The sequence below is a fragment of the Sinohyriopsis cumingii genome, unplaced genomic scaffold (assembly GCF_028554795.1).
Source record: "Sinohyriopsis cumingii isolate HCF-2022 unplaced genomic scaffold, ASM2855479v2 utg001182l, whole genome shotgun sequence".
NCBI lineage: Eukaryota > Metazoa > Mollusca > Bivalvia > Unionida > Unionidae > Sinohyriopsis > Sinohyriopsis cumingii.
In genome coordinates this window covers 90,807-113,493 of record NW_028315970.1, presented here as the reverse complement: position 1 = coordinate 113,493, position 22,687 = coordinate 90,807, and the positions used below count along the sequence as shown (strand labels likewise).

The following is a 22,687-nucleotide window of genomic DNA, read 5'->3' as shown; positions in this document are numbered from 1 at the left end:
GATTGTCAAAACTTCCCTCTCTCTTTTTCTTCTATTCCATACTCTAGGATGTTGGGATCTCCTTATATTCTCTTCACGCACCTGTACTGCTAATGGCTGTGGTACTGGTAGAGACTTCTGTGTTGGTATAGTGTGTAGTGCTTGCCTCTGTGGAGGCGTCCTTGCATCAGCCTTAACCTCACACACAGCTCTCAGCATTAGGTGAGATAATATATATTTTTTTAAAATTTCCTCCTCTTCTTTCTGTTTTGCTCTCCTTCTCCTTTTCTATTTTTGCTTCCTCTGCTGCGGCCTCTATGGCCAGCTCATCTAACAGGCAACGGGTGTACTCCAGGTGCATCTGAAGTTTCATAAGTTTTGCTATTCTGCTGCTCATTCTTTAAGACCTCTTCTATCAGATCTTCAGTGATTTTTAACATTTTGACATTCTCTATCTATTCAGCCTTCGGTATCAGGTTTTGTCTGACATTATGCAAATTCACGTAGGCTTCGTTCAGCTTGGTTAATCTTGAGCACATCTTCATCGGGAGATGCGTCGACAATGGATGGTCAGACTGGAGGCTGTCCATCTTTAGTGGTTCAAGCGCTGACGCGATTGAAACCATCCCTACAAGGTGTAGTGCCGGAATTCTCAAATAGTTTGATTTTAGGGATAGAGAGAAGTCAAAGAGCATGGTTCATGATACCAATGGCAAACAAACGACATACGCATTTTGTTTTAAAACACAACATTTTTTATTCAAATAACTAACAACTAACAATTAACAATTTTTTAAATCAACAAAATTCAATTCAACAATAATCATTTTTTTGGACAAGGTTGACAACGTTGTGAATTAAAATGAGATTTCCACTGTTGGAAGTCATTGAGCCATTGATGTACACTACGTGTTCTAGCTAGAGAAAACAGATAACCATAACGATCATACAACCATCGATCTACTTTCTCATCGTTTCTAGAAGAATGACGATCAAAATAAGTCACTAAATGTTCTATATTTAAGACTGCGTTGATGCAGAAAATATGCACAATATTGTCTACACACCAATGAATGTGTGCCTTGTAATTTCACGTTATTGAATCGTGTCGTCTGAATATTTCTTTTAATAAAGTCAATGATGTCGTCTTCCAAAGGGGGCAATCCATACGAATCTAAATACTACACACATCCTTCTTGAGGAAAGTAGACGGCTACCCAGTGTGTTCTGGGAGATAACTATCGTCCGTGTTGATAACATACGCTTGATGATCTTGAGGTTTGCGATGAGGTTGTTCATCTTTAGCACACATAACAGGATTCCAAGAAGAAGTGTACGAACTGTGGTTCAAAAGGTAATCAAGTTCCCAGGTATCCATTTTTGTGTTGTTTTGTTTTTCTTGTTTTTTCTTCACAGGAAATGATAAGTGATCAGTTCAATCCTGACCTTTTCTCTGAAAATCTCTGACAAGTAAATGGTTTTTAGCTCCGTCTTCGTACCCTGGTCTAAGAGACTTTCGATGCGACGGATCTCCAGAGTAGTTAATGAAGGCCAATAATGTTCAAGCAAGTCTTTATACCACTGATGAAGCACGGCTTCTTCCGAGATGAGACCCCAAACTTTGTCCAGATACTCGTCCAATTTTTTTCTTCTTGACTCAGCATCAGACATTTATCTTGTTGAATTTGACGGGGATGGTCGTTTTGACATCCATAGCAATCTTTCTTAACCAATTCCGTATTTTTTTCTGCCAAGTGTTTGTCATTTTCGTCTTTGTCTTGGGGTTCTCCTTCCATGGCCTCCTCACATTTGATGTCCAAAGATTATCCACTATGTAAAAAGGGATAACAGTCATCCATGGCTTCTAATAATCTATAATAACTTTCCTAAAATTGTTGATTTCTATGGTATTATCGAATTCAGCAGACAAGAGGACGTTCAACGTCTTGGATAGAGCTTCTAGAAAATGAAGTTCCACACTCAGTTGGCCAGATTTTATATGCTGGAAATGTCCCTCGTAACTGCCATGGTCTGGAGTGAAATCAAAACTCCACAAAGTGGACCTCCTGTATAATCCTCGTACGAAATGGCGTGACTGGTGTTGGTCGCTAAATGTCCCGGGGCATCATAGAGGGACAAGTACGATCTCAAGTAATTCTTCTGTGTAATGCTAGGTTCGAAAGGTCTGGTACACAAGGCCTTGCTATCGCGACTGACTTCGATTTTGGACACTCTGTAGTGTTTAAACTTGGAATGGATTTTGATCGTGGGCTCCGTTGAGTGTTGTATTGCTCACGATGCCAACGATTAAACGTTTGGGTAACTGTCCTTGGAAGAGATGATCTTCGATCTTGGATCGGAGTCCAGAGGCAATGATGAAAGTTTTCACTTCCACTTGTCGTATAGGATACTTGGCGGTCGTTCTGCTCAAAGTGTGACTGATCTTGTTTCCCACGTTAGCTAATACTTCCACACGACGCACGTATAGTCTGGCTTTTTGGATGATAGCTTTGTATTCGTTGGCATGGGTCATCAAATCGAATGCGGTACTGCTACGATTCAGTCTCAGGCGGTTATCCACACCGTTCAGCAAATACTTCTCTTGCAACCACATGTCCAAATGCAAACGATCCATCAGTTCTAAACTTCGTCCTTGCAGGATTTTCAATCTACGGTCGTTAAAGCCTACATTGTGAAGATTGTTATCTGCTGTCAGGGCTATGTCTTTGAACGTGTTCTCACCTGCTGTGTCAACTTTGCATACCACACAATCATCCAGATGAGTGTCCTTGCTCTCTTTTCGTACGTCAAGAGATGTTCCAGGTACGCTCTTTAAGGGTAAGTATCCATGCCAATGCTGACCAGTTTGTTATTCAAATACAAATCCACTTTAATGAACAAGGAATGCATGAAGTCGTTGACGTGAACTACTCTAGCATCGGCTGATGAATCAGTGGCGTCAGTTTTGATCACTTTTACTTTTAGGTATAAGTAACTGCTATTAAGATTGGTGTAATCTTCGGGTTGTCCTCTGATTTCAAACTAAATGGGAGCTGAATCTGTCAAATAGGAAACGGGATGAAATTCGACCAATTGGGATTCTTGCATTGTCATCATGGTCGGTGGCATGGCAAACAGATCCAGTTCCAACTTGGAACAGGCACAATACTCTCGGTGCATCCCAGTCCAAAGTAGCATCAGCGAAGAGTGAGTGACTTATTAACAAAACTTGAGAAGGTTTTAGCCAATATTTACTACGATCCACCCCATCCTGCAGGTTACAGAGGAGTTCAATTGTATCGTGCTGCCAGAACTCAACTGAAAAGTCTTCGTTTACCTCAAGTGCGACGATCGTTAGAAGAACAAGCTATCTACACATTACACAAACCCATTAGACGAAAGTTGCCCAGAAGTCGCAACCAAGTGGAAGGCATCAATCTTTCTCGTTCACGTCCAGTTTAACAATGTCTGATCACTGGAACACTTTCATCTGAATCAGTCCTTTTATATCATTCAGGTACCAGTGGTTTAAACATCGCTGACGTAACGGATGCAATTGTTCTTCACGTTTCACCTGAATTCTGACCAGTTCTCGGTAAATCCGTTCTCTGAACTCCTCAGGCAAGCCAAAAATATTCTCTTGTAAAATATTCTTAAGTATATATTCCTTTGGATTCACTGGTTTGTAGCAAATAGCCTCGTTTACCTTTGTGACTGAAGTAATATCCACTCATAATCAGTCTTCTTTTACTTTGGAAAAGAGCATAATTAACAAATGGAGAAATGATTTTGAGTTTGCGTTTCACTTGTATTTTGATCAGTTCTCGTAAATCCGTTCTCTCAAATCCACAGGCAAACCACGAATATTCTCTTGTAAAGTATCCGTTCAGGCATTACTGATATCGTCCCACTACAGGTAAATAGTGACAATTCGGGGACCATCGAGCATGTTCCAGGTATGCTGAATCTTGTTGTTCCCACTGGTGAAGTGACACACCACAACTGAAGTAGAAAAATCCGGCGGTGGCTAATTATTCTGGGGTCCGTCCTCCCATATATTTAGGCCATTTTCCATTGAACGATTGAAAACGATTTTCAAAGTTGCAGTATTCAGACAAACGCACAGGGAACGAATATTGGTCTTTCACAGGTTCGTTTCGATGAGGGTAGGGTGACATGCGCAAGAGTTTGGTCAGGGCTGGATGATATCCGTAGGGTGGTAGATGTGAAAGTGGACATCCACAATGAAAACCAGTAAAGAGTCCACGATCACGACTGGCATCGCTTTCGCATCCGTCAGGTTTGACACGCACATCATCACTTTTTATGGTAGGTGTAGTGGTAGCAGTAGTAGTGAGAACAAAGGTGGGATACTTCACTGACCTTTGGCAGTTAAGTAACTAAGTAACTAACGTAAGTAAAACCAATAAGCATTGTAAAAGGTAGCAAATAATTTCATTATTAGAGTCATACAAGCAAATGTGAGAGGAACGTACGGTATTATTAAGTAAATCTAAAATAATATATTAAAAGTTGTATTAAAGTAAAAAAGAATGAAAATGTTTTAATATATTTCAGAATCGAAAACGTACCGGTCCGAAAAGAATTGAGAGATTTTCAAGAACTAATTTGAACAATTCTCAATAACGAGCACTTCTTATTTCCATTTAGTAGCAAAAATAAATGTTTCAATATCAAATAATATCTAAGTACATTATTAAATATGTATCATGGCACCATTTTATAACAGTAAAACAGGAAATAAGAATGAATCCAAAATGGGAATGTATTCTGACTGCATAGTATTAAATTTACATTCAACTTCAAAGGCCTATTAAAACTGTCACGTTTGCTAAGCCCCAGCCTTAAAGTCATGTATAAGCTATACTCTACATTCTTGGCGATAATACTGTGGCCATGGGTTTGACGTCTACAGATTTACGCAGGCTACTGTTAAACTCTTACGCAATGTTACCTTGACGCACCAGAGACCGGAAGATTGAGTTGGCTAAAGCGACCGCTCGCATCATTTGATAAAGTCTTGACGTATCAAACCTGTGTGTTATTTCTTAGACTTTGATCATAGGAAAGCCGCTGGTTAACGAGGCGTGTTATTATTCCATAACAACGATGACAGACAGCGAGAGGGACATTGTCCGCCAAGTTTGATTTGATCAGTTCTTAGCGATATCCAATCGGAATTGAGATAGAGGGTATGACTACAATTCTGATCCGAAAAATAACTTTCTGAACTTGTAAATGAAAAGGTAGTATTCACCTGGTAAGATTATAGAGCAATAGAGTTTCTCTGAAAGAGCCATTCGTGGTGAGACTGTGCAACTAAGAGATGTATATTCTAAAGAAAAACAATGCTTTGAACAGGTCAGTAACTTATTTCTCGATTTTTGCAGAATATTACAGCATCACAATTGTAATTATTGTCTTATGTACACTTAATTACTAAGATCGTTTACTATGTATAATTACCTTTGTAGTGGTTTATTTACACGCGTATTTGAAAAATGAGCTTGAGTAATACGTAGAGCATTATGTAGACTGTTAGCATGTGGTCATAATTAATTTTGTAATTCGCTATTAGGTTACTTCGTAGTAAAACATTGCAGTTGTTAATGTTATTTTAGAATTTACGTATGCTCGAATTGTAAATTTGGAATGGTAGATATGTGTAAGATTAGCTACTATGGACGTATGAATATATCAGAGCATAGATATTTGAATATTTGTGTACTTTGTATAAGGGTAAGGTAAAGGAATGCATTTACTTATTGTGATATTCTTCGGTATAACAGGATTAGGATTATGTATTGATGTAACGGAATTTAGTAATGTGTGTATAAGAAATAACTGATACAGGGCTGTATTATGATGATTGTCTTACCAATACTAGGACGTATGTGTATCTCAATGGGAATTAATCGGTGACCGAAGAAACTTAATAACCGTTATAGGGTGATAGGCTGTGTGTAGTGTAAGATGAGATGACTAAAGGAAAAGAGTGTGCCCTCCTTTTATTTTTGCATTAAGCTTTTTAGGGGACACAGAACTTCGGGTTCGATTGAATCCCGAGTCTTCAAGAGTTGGAGACGTAAGTGAGACTAGCTGAAACAGTCTGGTCGGTGGAAAGAACGTGGAGGAGGAGGAAAAAGGAGTCTGAAGGAGAAAGTAGAGGAGGATGAGAAAGAATTAGGGAAGTCAGGAAGGAGTAGGAGAAGGAATTTGGAGAAAGCCAGTGGGGAATAGGAAAAGGAGTTGGGAGTATTAGGAGAGAGAAGAATACAACATATATGTAGAATAAAAGGACAGGTGGAAATCAAGGTCACACTGCTAATCAAATCAAGCAATATGCTATTAAAGAGTCTAGCGGAAGGAATGTAATTTGAAATTTGAAGCATTTGATTATTGAATTGTTATTAAATTGTTATTCATTGAATTACACCATTTCTGTATATTTATCCCTATATCCGTCGGCATTGCTGACTGGCGGCTCGGAGCTATGCATTTATCTCTCACTAATATAACTTCCAACCTAAATCGCGCCTTGGTGAGGCTTATATAATAGTTTAAAATACAATATTGGGAGCACCTCACCCCAACCATACCAATCCTCAGAACAACGTTACTCAACCAATAAGATTAATTAATTGTTCTAAGATACAACCTGACCGATCTGTCCAGTGTGAAAAAGGCCTAATCCAGTATAAATTTTTGCTAGTATTAGTAACGCCGAAAGCGTATGTAATCATCTGTTCAAAGATCCTAGCGAATTTTACGAATTTTAATATATAAAAAGACCGTATGCAAGCACGAAATCCTGCTATGGATAATCACTACAATATAAAGCAATGAAAAGATGTTACAAAAGATAGATAAAATCATCCAGCAGGATTTACACACACACACTCACACACACACACACACACACACACACACACACACACACACACACATATATATATATAAATGATTTCTAAGCATGCGTTTTTATGTTATTGTTTTAAGAAACACCACATATAATATCTTATCCTTCTCTTTCCATTATTTTCTACTAATTTTGTGTTGTTCGATGAAGGATATGTCAGTTATTAATTATTTAATTTCCGTTAACCATTTCCACCTTTGTTATCAATCAGGCCTGTGCAGATGGCAAAAAGGACATATTTTAAAGTATTAATATATTTCGTTTTTAAATGTTGCCGCACTGTTTTCCTACAGACTTTGTATACAATACGATATATTAATCTACAAGAAAGTAAGTATGATCAAGCGCTTTCTCCACCGACAATGTTGGTACCATTATGATTCATTCTCAGATTAACACCATGTTATATTTAACAACGGTTATTATTAACAATATCTAACTTAAATTCCTGTCTACTTTAAGTACTAACATTTCTATTCTAAAATCATACATTTTTGTTTTTTCTTTTGTTTCTACTTTTATCTTACACAGCGCAGTGTCATAAAACAACGTTCGCATTGTACCTAAGTACTATTTAAACATAAATGATGCCGTGATGTGATAATTAGATCAAACTCTATTTCAAAGAGGGAAGCGTTACGCCAGTGTCCAATTTAACAAAGAAAGGTTAATGGTACACCAATCAACATATGGTATCAATAAAAAAGATCGTGATTAATTTTACAACAATTTTGAAAAGCACGAAGTTACACAAATTTAGCTTGAAGATGCCATGCCTCAAAGTTTATATTTTGTCCAATCATGACTGCATTCATACCAAAATTAGTTTAAGTTTTGTAAATGCATTTCGTATTGAATTGATATAGTTGTGTTGGGGAATGTGCAAACTTCATCAAGAACTTGTAGCTGAGAGATTTAAGAACCCAACACTTTTAAAGAACATATTTTAACGATTGTTAGTTTACAAACTTTTGTTCTTTTTTATGTTTCCACAGTCTAATGTGCATTTGTGTGTGGCCTTAGAAAGATTTCAGTCTACTTCTGTACTAGACGCCGTGTCCAATTTGCCATTATCACTTAACTTCGGTTTGCAGTCTGAACAACTCAATATTTGGCGTATTCATCGATTTTAAACACGAATGTGTGCTAGTTCAAAATTGCAACTTTAAGAATGTTTATTACGACTTTAATAACGGGCTTTATTTTCTTAAAAATGTATGACGCTCGTCATGGACTATTATAGGTATAGAATACTGTACAGCAGTTTCGCTCACATACAACGACACGACTAGTAAGTTCAGTCACTGACAGTGTCATGTTTCATGTAGAAAACAAATGCTAACAAAGGGATACTTGAAGTCATATTTTTCATTTTATTTTTATTGTAAGCATTTTTGTTATGATACTGCATTAAATCCATATATGTACACTAGTTGTCATATTTTAAGATATGCATATCTTGTTGTGGAGGGAGGGAGAAAGAACTGATGAGTAGGAAGAAGAGAGAAGGAACAAACGAAAAAGATAAATGAAATAGGCATAAATGTGGATAGATGGGTATGAATGACATTCGTAAGGGCAGATCTATTTTATAAATTGGAAAATGTAGTGTCAAGCTTGATATAATTGCACAGGTGACAAAGGTGCCTCCGCAACTGTGGCGACACAATTTGTCTCCCACTGATATAGTTCACTTTAGTTAACAAATGCAACCACGATGAGAGGTCTTTAATATTTAGAAAAGTATTTTACAGTAACAAAGCAAGTCACAATAACAAAAAACAAATGCATAAATAATAGCATGTTAATTTATTCACAGCACATGATTAAACCGTAGGCATACGGCATACACATTTAATTCTGTCAGAAAAACATCAAATAAATAATGAATATAATACCTTGATTGCACGACAAAATAAACAGCCATTCCACTTATCTCTCTCTCTCTCTCTCTCTCTCTCTCTCTCTCTCTCTCTCTCTCACACACACACACACACACACACAAACACTCTGAATTCAGATGCGAATTAGGTGCTTCGAAAAAGATATTTGACGATGACGAGGAGACGAGATACTTGGGTAAAAGATGCACAATGTACAAAAAAAGATGCTGCATTATTTATATGCAAAATACATAACCGCCGTCTCCACACTTACATTGATTTCCTACTCCAATAGATCGTTTTTAAAGTTACATTTATACTGTACTGCTCTAATTTGCTAACACATATACGTTTATATATGACAGGGAACATTACATCTATCGATATATCTATCTATCTTTATATATATATAAATTTAGAGTGATCTAATATATGTCAGGCATGTCATGTGATAAAAATTTCAATTTACCAGTGTATACTGTATGACAACAATATATGACTGAAGTTAGCACTTGCCAGTCGAGAAGGAATATATCGCAAATGTAGCATAACCATGTAGAAAATTACGTAGCTAATATAAGGTGCAAAAAATAGAAACAATCCCATATTTACAAGCAAGCGTTTTTCTTGTTACGCCAGAATAAATCGAAGGACAGTTAAATTGCCTTCAATGTATACAGGTCATTGAAAAAAATGTCTGCAGTGATATAATGCAATTGTCATTTTGATCATATTATTAAAACTTGTCTTTCTTACAAAAGTCTTACAATTCGTTATTGACGCGTACTACGTGAAAGGCAACAAAGCAACTGTAATATGTGTAATGTGTTGAACGTAAAGAAAACAGGTCTTCAAAAACCTTAAATTCTATTCATAGATGTGCATGCGTTTGGTGAAGTCTATTACTTGATTGAAGCAAGTTTTTTTTTTATCAAAATGGCTCAGTATTATATTTATATTATGATTGTGACAATCTATTTGTAATTATCGACCCAATGATTACATAATCTTTAGTGAATAGTTTGACTGTTCCATGAAAGGTTGGAAAATGATACTCTACTTGGATGAGTTTATAATTCTAGATGACAGATGCTACTGTTAAATTTGCTATATCAGTCGTACCAAATTACTGTGGTGTTCAATATTTAACACAAATAGCAGGGGACCTTTTCCAATATTAACACGTAATTACTGGTTAATTTTAATCTCAACATTTCATAGTTTAAGCTATTACGCAGTTCCTTATATCATGGAAAAATATGATCTTAGTAAAATAAATGGTTTAAGTGTTAATTATGGTTGTTTCTTCGAAACTTAGGCCGGATTCCTCCTTACGCGAGAACCAAATATTGATTATTATTATAATTTTTCTTTCCATCATGGTAAAATAATTGCGTTTAATGATACGACCCACACAGTCGTTGGCGGAGGTACTACCTGCCTTTAAATATGGACGGATTGACACATCACTAGAAAAAGATCTCGTTGACCTGGCGTTCATAGTGTTTGGGAGCTGATTATATGTTATTCAATTGACAATGATCTTAAATAACTTTAAGACGCATAAATGCTAATGTTACACACAGTGACCAAGAAGACAGTGATAACGATTAATACAAAAATGAGAAATTAATGTATTTGGATATATCAGTGTCAGCACAGTTGTCAGGGAATTGTATATATCTCGTTTATTTATTATTTGGATTAAATACATGTTCTCGGGTTTATGTTTTGTTTATAACGTTATCCAAGGGTGCTTGTTGTATAACGTTTATTATTTTGAAACGGCGAGTAGTGAGCAGTCTACTTTAATGACGTGCGATCGCCAGCCATAGAGATAAGCGAGTTAATATTATTTACTTTTTTGTATTATATAATATAAATGTTTCACTATCACATTTATCTTGTATTTTAGGCAATTCCAACGTGTGTCATATAATGCAATGTTATAGTCTGTTTCTAGTTTACCTGTAAGTAACTTAACATAATAATTACACTGGTCAACAGTGAAATCATTACTGACTTGAAAAGGCCCTAATCTGTAGTATTTTAGTGTGCCGAACACGAATATAACCGTGAAAAATTTGTATTGGCTCTCGTTTTGAAGATATTCATATACCTCATTTTCTATGTTTCACTGTGTAAATTTCTCCAGTAGGACTGCAGCAACATCCGGAATAATGATGTAACATTGCATAATACCATCATGCTCACATCATCCACAGTTGATTGCATCATTTTCTGATGCAATGCAATACTAATGCCATGCGGCTGCTGAAGTAAGTTGACGTCAGCAGTGTACTATACATGTGTAGGCCTATTATACTAATGCCAGGCGGCTGCTGAAGCTGACGTAAGCAGTGTACTATATAAAGCCCAATCAGATAGGTTCAGCATTTAAAATATTTTAGACGTTGTGCGAGACAGTTCAAGCTACTGTTACATAAAACTTATTATTTTATCCATTTACGTACAATAAAGAACAGTAATGCCTCGAAAGTGTGTTAATACCGCGGACAATTTTTGCTATATTTGTGGGGAAGTGACATTTGCCAACCAGAAGAAAAGTATCAATTCTCAAGTGAAGAAGGCATATCATCTTTACTTCGGATGCAAGGTTGGTGACCAAGACATATATGCTGTGCTACATGTACAACACAGCTTTCACAGTGGTTGAATTGCAAAAGGTCATCAATGCCGTTTGCAGTCCCAATGGTGTGGAGAGAGCCAAGCAACCACCTAAATGACTGTTACTTCTGCTTGGTTCCTCCTCTTTCCGGCGGAATAACGAAGCGAAAGAAGTCGAGAATAGTCTACCCAAACATTCCGTCTGCATTGAGACCAGTTCCACATGGTGAGGGACTTCCTATTCCAGAACCTCCAGCAGAATATTCTCTTGATTCATCTGACGAAGACAAAGGTGAGTCGACCTGTTCTTCTCCTGGTCCATCAGCATGCAGTGATCCAGATTTTCACTGTGGTGCATCATCAACCCCACACAGAATAACACAGGAAGAACTAAATGACCTGATTCGTGATTTGGACTTATCAAAGAACAAGGCAGAATTGCTAGGATCAAGACTCCAACAATGGAATCTTCTAGAAGAAGATGTCACAATTACTGCATATCGAAAGCGCCACCAGCAATTGGAGCCTTTCTTCAGAAAGGAAAGTAATCTGATATTCTGTTCCGATATTGAGGGCCTCATGAATGCTTTAAAAATCACTCATGACCCACAAGAATGGAGACTATTTGTGGACTCTTCGAAACTGAGTCTCAAGGCTGTGCTTTTGCACAATGGAAACATTCTTCCATCTATTCCAGTAGCGTATGCTGTCCACATGAAAGAGACATACGATAACTTAAGGCAGCTACTGAATTCCATTGAGTATAACAAGTACAGCTGGCACCTCTGTGGTGATTTGAAGGTAGTTGCCCTTTTAATGGGACTGCAGCAAGGATATACAAAATACATGTGTTTCTTATGCGAGTGGGATAGCCGAGCAAGGGAAATGCACTACATGAGGAAGGAATGGACTCACAGGCAGAATGTAGCCATTGGAGAGAAGAATATCCAACACCCAGCTCTGGTTGAGGCTCAGAAAATCTTGCTACCACCCCTTCACATCAAACTAGGTTTGATGAAGAACTTCGTGAAAGCCATTGACCGGACTTTGCCAGCATTCCGATACCTGCATGAAAAATTCCCTCGACTCAGCGAAGCAAAGATTAAAGAGGGAGTTTTTGTGGGTCCTCAGATTCGAGAGCTTTTCAAAGATGACCGGTTCAACAACTTGCTGGAAGGTGACGCGAAACAAGCATGGAATGCTTTTCGCCTAGTTTCTACAAACTTCCTCGGAAATGTTAGGGCAGAAAACTATAAGGAACTAGTAGAAGACATGTTGATGAAGTATAAGAAACTTGGCTGCAATATGTCTCTAAAGATTCACTTCCTTCATTCCCATTTGGATTTCTTTCCTAGCAACTGTGGTATTGTTAGTGATGAACACGGCGAACGTTTTCATCAAGATATCGCAACAATGGAACAAAGATACCAGGGAAAATGGTCCACTACAATGCTGGCTGACTACTGCTGGACACTCCTCAGAAATGCTCCCGAACAGCTGTACAAGAGACAGGCGAAGAAATCTAAGATGTAGTCAATGACTTGATTTTTTATAGGTAGGCTATTACAGTTGACCTTTTACTATTGGAATGCATTTCGTTATGTAAACATTAATTTCTTGCAGATTACAAAAAAACTAGAGCCAATTTTGCAATTTGACTGTCATATTCGTGTTCAGCACATAAAAATTGATAAGAATTGACTAATTTTATTTCAGTAACATGACTTTTGTAAAAATTTGTTGTCCAGTGTTATATGTGAAATATTGTTGTATTTATTAAGGAAGAGAAGGAGTTTAAGTACTGCATGATTCTTGTCAGATACAGGTTCACTTCTGAACATGAATATTACCTTGCACAGTAGTCCCGATAATATAATTTGTATAAAATCAGCTCAAGTTTACAGTACTTAACGTCATTACGTGCTGTTATACATAAACACCGTCTTTGTAGTACACGGATTTGGAAATTATATTTTCAGTTGATTGATTGGTTATTAATTGATTGATGGCCGGTGACTCGTAAATGGTGACTCGTGAATGATGAGTGCAGTGATGGAGTGAAGGAGGGATAGAGTGATAGTTATGCAGTATCTCCGCATATGCACAGTATTGTAGGTCTTGTTTAGCCGTGGTGCTAATTTGGGTTATGTTATATCCAGTGTGCTGCTGTCGGGGTTGATGTTAGCCCGGAAGAAGGAAAAGGTCATCACGTGGTATAGAGCAAAGCCGTCGGGACCATCGAGTCTGCTGAGAACAAGAGATTCTAGGGATATTGAGGTAGACCAGGAGGTTAACATCGTTCGTGATGGCTCCTCAACCATTCGACACAGCGTTGGGGGTGAGAATACCTTTCGGTTTTTTATTACACTACACAAGATATATGTCCCAATGTGACATATCACATTTCACTATTTGAGTGAATACCCGTCATATTTCACTATTTGAGTTAAAACTCAACTCAAACTATTTGAGTTAAAACTCAACATAATTCAATTTTTGAGCGATCCATATCATTTTCATGTGGAAACTGTAAATGTTTACGCGAATAATTTTTTCCATTGTTTGTGTGAAAACATTTTGAATTATTGTATCTTACTATTTAAGGTTGTTTTCTTGCATATCAGTTAACATTTTATTTGATTTAAATAGCTATACATTATCAGGTTCGTGCATATTTTGTTAAATATCTATATTTTGGATTTTGTGGGCGTACGAATCAAGCATAGTCTTTTTCATTGAATCTCTCATAAAGTATCATTGTATTTTTGTCACATTGAAGTGTTTGTTATAATCCGACCACATTGTGATTGCCTTGTTATATTTATTATATAGTCAATCTCAAATCTGCAATGATTTTATATTTGAATTTATGACAGCAACTGATTAAGTTCTTGTTTCAGCGAGGCATAGCAAGCAAACTCTTGAAATGAATCAACGTATAGATCCTTATATTCTGTCTTCATCCTATCATAAATTTACAAAAAGATGAAACATTGGCTTTTTTGTTTCTGATCACAGCTTATGAGAATATGCTAGACACAATCCGTCCGTGTTACATCCAATGACCATGTAATCAAGGCGTTAATACATTTGTCTGACCTACTTGTAGCTTCACACGCAACAACAAGGACTCTTAAACAAGGGAGGTAATACATTCAGTAATTTTAGAGCATCTAACTGTTTAATAAATTTAAGAGCAAATTTCTGGAATTCTGTTTGAGAACATTTTACCAAATAAATGGATTTTTACCTGCAAAAAACGTCCTGTAAATAGCATAAACAACTTGAATTTTGAAGCTTCTACCTGATTTCTGGACCACTGAATCAAGCCTGTATAAAAAGCGATGGTGCACGTTAGCCTCCCTTGATTTTACACAATTTATCAAATAAAATATAAAACAGTTGATAGTCTTAGAGATATTCATATCAAACAAATCTTCTTATGTGTAGAAATTTCAATGTTATGGCTATATCAAATTAAACGGAGTTCATTACACTGTTGGTTAGCATGTTTTTAACGAAACAATATATTTCAAATCAAATAAAATTTGCTTTAGTGCAAATATCTTTTTATCCTCATAAATCGGTTACTAATAACTACACGTATATTACATTGTTTGCCTTTTAATCACTTGAGCATCCCTGTGCTATACCTTTCACGAGCACTGGACCACCCTCGTAAAGGAATAATGCTGGCCATACAACAAAGTCAACCTTTTTCCCAGAATGTGTATAAGGCCTGAACGTTTCCTTGTCAAACCTGTTCTCAGCGACACTTACAAGATGTAGTGGTCTCTCATGGAGTCCCATTTTCCAGCAGAGGTCAATACACATACTCAAGTATTTTGATGTCATTGGCAAGAATCTACACGGTATGTCCAGACAGGTTTCGATTACACGGGGAAGTTGCTAAAATTAAAAAGGTTAAACAGTGTTCAGAGAAAACACAGACACGTTTAACAAGAAAAATAAATGAGCATTTCTTTGTGTTACAAATAGATCCACACTACTAAAGCAAGAATATCGTTTAGTAACAACATTGTTGTCTATAGGAAACGGAATATATTCATGATGTAAGAATCGCTGATAAACCAAAGTAACTGTTACGATGACATATAAATACATATATCCGAGGAACAGATCCCTACCCGAAACACAAAACAACAAAAGAAGCTAAATAAACTAGCAAATTCGATCTACGCAAATGAGACAGACCCATGCTAAACTAGCATTCGATATTAAACGTGCATTCAACATCATATGCCTTAATCGGTTCAAGCAAACCGTATTACTCTTGTGATAATATTTATTAATCGATCCCTTAATTTGCACGTTAACAAGTAAAGGTTTCCTATTGATTAAAATTAAATTTCATTCAGTTAAAACGTATGGATACTATTAGTACACACGGCAATGTTTTCAAAACTTGTACTAAAATATATAGCGATGAATATAGGAATCTGTGCTCAATCTGGAATGAAAATAGCATCATCTATATATTTATTACACATTATGCACAAGTAAAAGCTTATATAGAATTGCTTATACCAAGATTTGTCCCTGTTGCGCAATATATATATATATATATATATATATATATATATATATATATATATATATATATATATATATATATATATATATATATATATATATATAATCTATAACTTTGTTTGCTTTCTGCCCTTCCTTCTTTCAAACCTAAGGAAGACTAAAGGTAATTAAGAAAATTGCACATATCGCTCTATCGAGCTATCTATCTATATATCTATCTATCTCTCATCGTTTTCTCTTTCTCTCATATATTTCTCTCTCCCGCTATCATCTATTTCTCTCTATCTTTCTCGTCTATTTCTCTCTCTTTCTCATGTATTTTTCTCTTTCTTGCATCTTTGTCTCTCTCTCTTTTTTCTGTCTAATCTTCTAGTCTCTCTCCAATCTATTTCTCTCTCTCTCTCTCTCTCTCTCTCTCTCTCTCTCTCTCTCTCTATATATATATATATATATATATATATATATATATAGAGAGAGAGAGAGAGAGAGAGAGAGAGAGAGAGAGAGAGATAAGATAAGATAAGATAAGATAATATAAGATAAGATATATATCATGAATTTAACACATCTTATTTTCTTCCCCACTATTTTCCTTTTTCATATTACTCCTTTCGTAAAGATAGATCCTAGTTTCCTTCGAAAGCATCAAAGACCAACGTCTTCTGGTGGCATGTATCTTGCATTATTACATTAGATTATACACCCAAAACATTATCCTGTCATTTTGCAACGGATGAAATAATGTTTGTGAGCTCACACACACACACACACACACACACACACACACACACACACACTAGTGACGACAGTAGGTACACAAAATAAATTACTATCGGATAACCTTGGGTTATCCTCTGTCCAACTGATTATTATCCAGATTCAAAACTTGCAATAATTATTAATTTACTCATATTGGCAGCAAATAAAAGACAACAAATAGTTAATTACCTCGATTACATTTGTTTTAAGAGCCACTGTTGTAGTTCGCCATATGTCTTTGATTTGTTTTTCGAGAGCGATGCCCAGGTCAACTGTACACCCCATACGCTGAAAACAAATTAAAACATAATGCACAGTGAATGGTTTTAGCAGAAATTCAAGCAACATTTGTTTTAAAATTGATTTCAAAAGAAGCCTATGATATTCACATTTTACGGGTATTGTAAATATGAATTAAATACACCCGTGGTTGCTAATACATGTTATCTACCCATATATATGTATTCATGTGGTATAAAGCTTTTCTTATAAAGTTTAAAAGAAAAAATAATAGTACCAACATTTCTTATTCAGAACTTAAAATGCAAAGCGGAACAGGGGTGATGAAGAGTTAAAGAAGTTAAAGGGAACAATTCCTTGTCACATCTATCTATCTATCTATCTATCTATCTATCTATCTATCTATCTATCTATCTATCTTTGTTACCAATTTGTATTTTACAAAACCGACCAATTGAGAAAGTAGGCATATGTGACACAAGTATATGAAAACCAATATGGTATTCTGCTATCTACAAGCGTGAGAAGGGTGGGTATTGACTATGACTTAAAACATCATGACGCGCTTACTTTAAACATTGTAAACTAATTAATCTTTTAGACATTTTTGTTCGATTGTCGCCCCCCCCCCCCCCCCCCCCCGATCAGCGTGAGTTTTGATACAACCACGACTTGAGGAAAATTTACCAAATAGGTGTGACCCCGGCTAAAACATACACTTATTTGGACATGAAGCAAAGCCGAATTTGTTCTCACACAATATAGATATGACTCAAAGGAATATAATGAATATCTGGACAGCGTCTAAGGCCGACTTAAGGCGGTAGGAGCCCCTTCCCACTTTTACAGCATGCACTTCAGATATTTGATTAACACAGAGATTCTTGTTCAGAAAAACCTCAGTAATATAATTTTCTGGGAGCATGCATAAATCGACAGATATACATCATTCTGCCCGACCTTTAAGGTATATCAATCTGTGATTTTGCAGTCGAGACTTTCTAAATTAGAATACAGGCATAATTTGATATAACGCAGGATTTCTTTTTCTGACTGTTTTAAAACGCTCAAGTAATATCGAATATTCTACCTCTTTTAACATTTGCCAAACCTAAAGCCTATGCTGAAATAAAAAATAAAATCTCGATTTGCTTTTTTCATATATGACTTCTGAATGCACAAATTATTGTATTTTTCATGAGTTTATTGAAGGTCTAATCCATTACTGATCGAATTTAAAATCAACACAACAAGCCCGATTCATTCCCCAATATGCCATCATATAGCAAAATCATTTTTGCTACATGTTCATATATGAGAGCTGTTTGGAATTTTTGTGTGTACATTTTGAGTTAATTCTAATTCTCTAGCCCTATTGGTACCATATAGCCATTATTGTATCTACCTGCTTTTAAACGGTATGCATACATGCGCTTCATGTCAGTCTTAATATGGAATAGGTATATTTTTTCTCCGGAATATAACTGTGCGATATATGTTAGGCAAGACAAATGTTTGGGTAGAGATGCATCAGCATTGCTTTTATACCTAGTGATGTGATGTGATGTGATTTTGATTTTTAACGTAGCTTTAACAATTGTTCAGTTATATCGCTACGATGCCTGCAATGTGCCAGTTTATAGTGATGTCTAGCACTAGGGCATCATGCCGCAGACATGTAGCATGATGTCCCTCCCAGTCACATTATCCTGACACCAGGCCGACCAGTCCTAACACTAACCTCTTAATGCTGAACGCCAAGCGAGGCAGCTGTCAGTAACATTTTTGTAAGTCTCTGGTATGACTCGGCCGGGGATCGAACCCACGACCTCCCGCATCCGAGGCGGACGCTCTAACCACTAGGCCACCGGAGCGGTTACTTTTATACCTAGATACATTTCCAGTGCTTAAGACTATTTTTTGGGCCACCAGCGCAAGCTAAACACAAAAGAGTATTGTTGACAAGTAGAAATACCTAATTTGCAAGAACACGAATAGTGCAAAGTAGAAACTTTTCCTCATCTATCGTTTTCTCCAGATATATTAGCATCTGTTTCTTTGATTTTGTTTTCTTAAAAGCAAACGTTGAACAGTTTTCCTTTCTTCTTAATGTATATAGCTGAAGTTTGTTCCTTCCTTTGTGTAGCAGCAATGACAAAATAGATATGTCGAGGGTAATATGGTATAAGGGTTTGGTGCCTAAATCATATTGGCAATTGTCATTAAATCAATAATTATTAACTCTAACAACTAATTTGGATATGTGTATATGTGCACTATATTATAGGAATGTTAAAGTGATTTGTCATTAATGTATTATATTGATGTGTGTTTGTGTGTTATCTAACCATTTCTGTTCCGTTTTCAATTTTGTTTTTTGAAGCTGCACCCATTAGTTGACTTAATAGCTCCTCGTTTTCCTTTGCAACACTCTGAAAATTTATAATGAAATTTTGATCATTTTCCCACATTCAGTTTAAGAAATTAGCAGTAGTCTTACAAATGCACTCAATAAGCAACAGTAAGATTAGTACGATCACAGCAAATATTATTAAAGATGATGGATCAGCTACTCATGAGTCATAAGGATGGAAAAAATAAAATCCTTGATGCATTTAAGAAGCTTATACAATGTAACCAACGAAACAGCCCCAACCAAATTATTATGCAAATATATGTGTCCACGTTTAGATCTTTTTTCTAAAGTAGACTTGTGTGCAATAGTTGTATGCACACGGATTATGTCGATCAATCTGTACAACACGTTTCATCTGTCGTTCTCTCTTTGGGCCAGGATAACTTCGGTTACACTTTTTCGTTTGCGATCGCTTCCATCCTTAGATGAATGCCCCTTAAATTTCTTTCCGTATATGTTTTGCTGTATAATTAATATCCTTGTACTTAAAATGGCTTGCAGAATTAGTACTTGACTGGAAAGTAAACTTGTTTGGTTGATTTTGTAACAAATGAAGACTTATTCAAAATGACAACTCTCTCGGTATACCACTTGAACGTCTTTCTCTTAATATTGGTAAGGATAGGTAGACACCATTGTGATTGTATTTAACAGAAAATTTGTATGGCGATACCTTGCTATGTGTGTCACGTGTTTCATATGTTGTTAAGTTACATCGCATATGCATTGTATTAATTTCTTAGGGATATGTATGCAGTAATGTGTATCCAAACAATATGCTAACAATTTACCATATGCAACCCCACGTCGCCTCTCTCTTGGAAATTTGCTCCTAGTTACGCTTGACCCAAGTTCATGACATTAACAGCGTACCACATTGTATAGTGACACTATCATTATTTTGACTGCTTCTTGGGTTTGTCTTTAAGTTTAATGGCGATATTATACCACAGTTATATTTTTCATTAATCCCATATTTGTATGTGTTAACACGATGTATAATTCAATAATTATTGCTTAGCTTATTTCCGTTAGGTATGCATGTGAACAGGACTATTTCCCTCGAAATAATGTTTGCTTTAATTTGCTCGGATTAATTGAAGAATTTTATTTTCATGGTATATTCTTCTGTTATAAATCTCGTACAAAGTGCACTGTAATCCCAACGTTCAAATATTGTATTGATTGTAAATGAATAAATGAACACCTATTTCAAACTTAGTCTCTCTCCCTCTCTCTCCTAATATGTATTCAAAGTCTTTCATTTCAGTCTACGTTAGTACTTGTTCTAACTGGTGGATGAATTAATTTCTTATATGCCCTCCCGTCAGTCTTTAATTATACTGACATGTCAATGTTAACAAAATAAAACTTTTATGAAAATTGTGCAACATTAAAACATAGAAAAAAAAGTATTTTCTCTGCATCATGTGTTAAATATGTCACGCATATTTCAACTTTCATTATCACGGCATCCTAATTTTCCGTTTTCCTGCAATGATACACGCATAAAATGCTTCTATTTTGGATAAAAGTACCTATTGTTATTATCTGGACCAATTAGTATAACTCTAAATGCGACAGATGGTATGAATCAACTCTAATTTATTAGACATATAAAACAATTTTTATTCTCCATTAACACGAATCATGCAGCATTATTATATGGTGCAATGCTTCTTACTGCACAAAACATATGTCCAAAATCTAGAGTATTGCGTGTTATGAACTACTTTTAATGCAAATTAACAACACACGACCATGTATCAGACCATATCGTTTTGCATTTATTATAAGTTTCTGTTGACCAACTAGTCAAGTTGTGAGTGACGTTTTAAAGTAGAGGTGATATAGTTGATGCATGGGTTCAATGAGTCTCTAAAAGGTAATGAAGTACGACCCAGTGCCTCTTCTGGGAATCATAGCCTAAATAACATGGGGATTATACAGTTTCAACGTAGCATGAAATAAGAAATTGTTAAAAGCCAATAAGCCCCAAACATGTGATTGCAAACAACCATACTTTAAAAATGTGGTCCGCGTACATGGCGAATAAATTGTAAAATGGGGTTTGCGCTTAAATCAGCCAATCTATCAGAAGCAAACTATTATTTTATACAGCCTCTTCAAAATATCCAGGTAAATTAAACATGTTTAACGAAACCTAAGATAATGTATTTGTCTAAGAAATATTTTTTTAAACACAACAACTAGAACCTAAAGACTGAGAAAAGAGAAATCAAATGCATTAACATATATTTTGTTGTTTCTTGAGTTTAGAAAATTAAATATATATCCTTTCATATAAGACATTATTGTGTCCATTTTAGGTTTGTTTTAAGAGACACATAATACCAATACAAGTATACACAATACATATAGTATAAACTAAATAATGAGAATAAAAGAATAGTGAATTGCTGCCGTAAGAAACGGGAACATTGCAAATAAGGAGCAACTCAAAGTGACAACTACCTGCAAATGATGTTAAAGACGTGTATCATTGGCTTTATACTTTATCATGACATTAATTGACACTATAACGATCTTCATTAAAGAATCACCATCTATTATAAAAATACAAATAACTCGATTACACGATCATTAATGACCCACGTGTATATTGCGTGCTGTTAAAGAGAAAGTGAGTATATACTATTCAGGATTATAATTGCAAGAAATTACTTGAGACGTGAACGTTGACATCCTAAGTACAATTTGATAATTGCCCAATCGTATAAAAGGGATTGAAATTTGCTCTCTTAACACAAATTCGAATGAGATATCAAACTAATTGTTATTATATAACTTTCTGGGGTTTTGTAAGGATTTAGAATCACAAGAAGAAAAGAGAAAAAGCAATTAAAAACAACCTTTATTCCAGAATCTTAAATACGTATAAAAAACAAATATATCTAACGAAATTAAACAAACCAAACAATATAAAACCGTATATTTGTCATGAATGTAGTGCATGAATCATGTAACATAAAAATGTATACAATGTCTGCGGTAACAATGATAAAGCCAAGCATGGAATGGATACACAAATCGTTGAATTAATTGTCCTAAGTTTGCGTAGATGATAACATAATGACTGCAACATAATCTACTTAAGGTAATGGAATCAGTATTCCATTTATCGACCTAAACGTCAATCAACGAACACATGGTTAAGATCATTTCCCTTTTACTACATATTACGTTTTTTGTCAACCATGCATACAATATTAAAATGATGTAGTAAAAATAATTGCTTTCAAATGGCAATTACTCCCTTCGATACTT

At 35.7% G+C, this 22,687-nt stretch overlaps 1 protein-coding gene across 2 annotated transcripts in view; it reads right to left on the bottom strand.

The window, feature by feature from the left end:
* Positions 1-12,559: 12,559 nt before the first annotated feature.
* The window catches only part of LOC149772733 (uncharacterized), a 76,134-nt gene continuing 66,006 nt past the window's right edge, over positions 12,560-22,687 (bottom strand). Inside the window, exons 16-18 of one of the 2 annotated variants that reach the window (XM_089947403.1) lie at positions 19,332-19,415; positions 16,933-17,031; positions 12,561-15,339 (exon numbers count right to left, since the gene is read on the bottom strand). In XM_089947403.1, the coding sequence (XP_089803529.1) occupies positions 15,055-15,339; positions 16,933-17,031; positions 19,332-19,415 (468 nt within the window). In that variant the 3' untranslated portion in view covers positions 12,561-15,054. Of the gene's footprint in view, positions 15,340-16,932; positions 17,032-19,331; positions 19,416-22,687 lie in introns of both variants that reach the window. The other variant, XM_089947404.1, reaches the window with a different exon arrangement.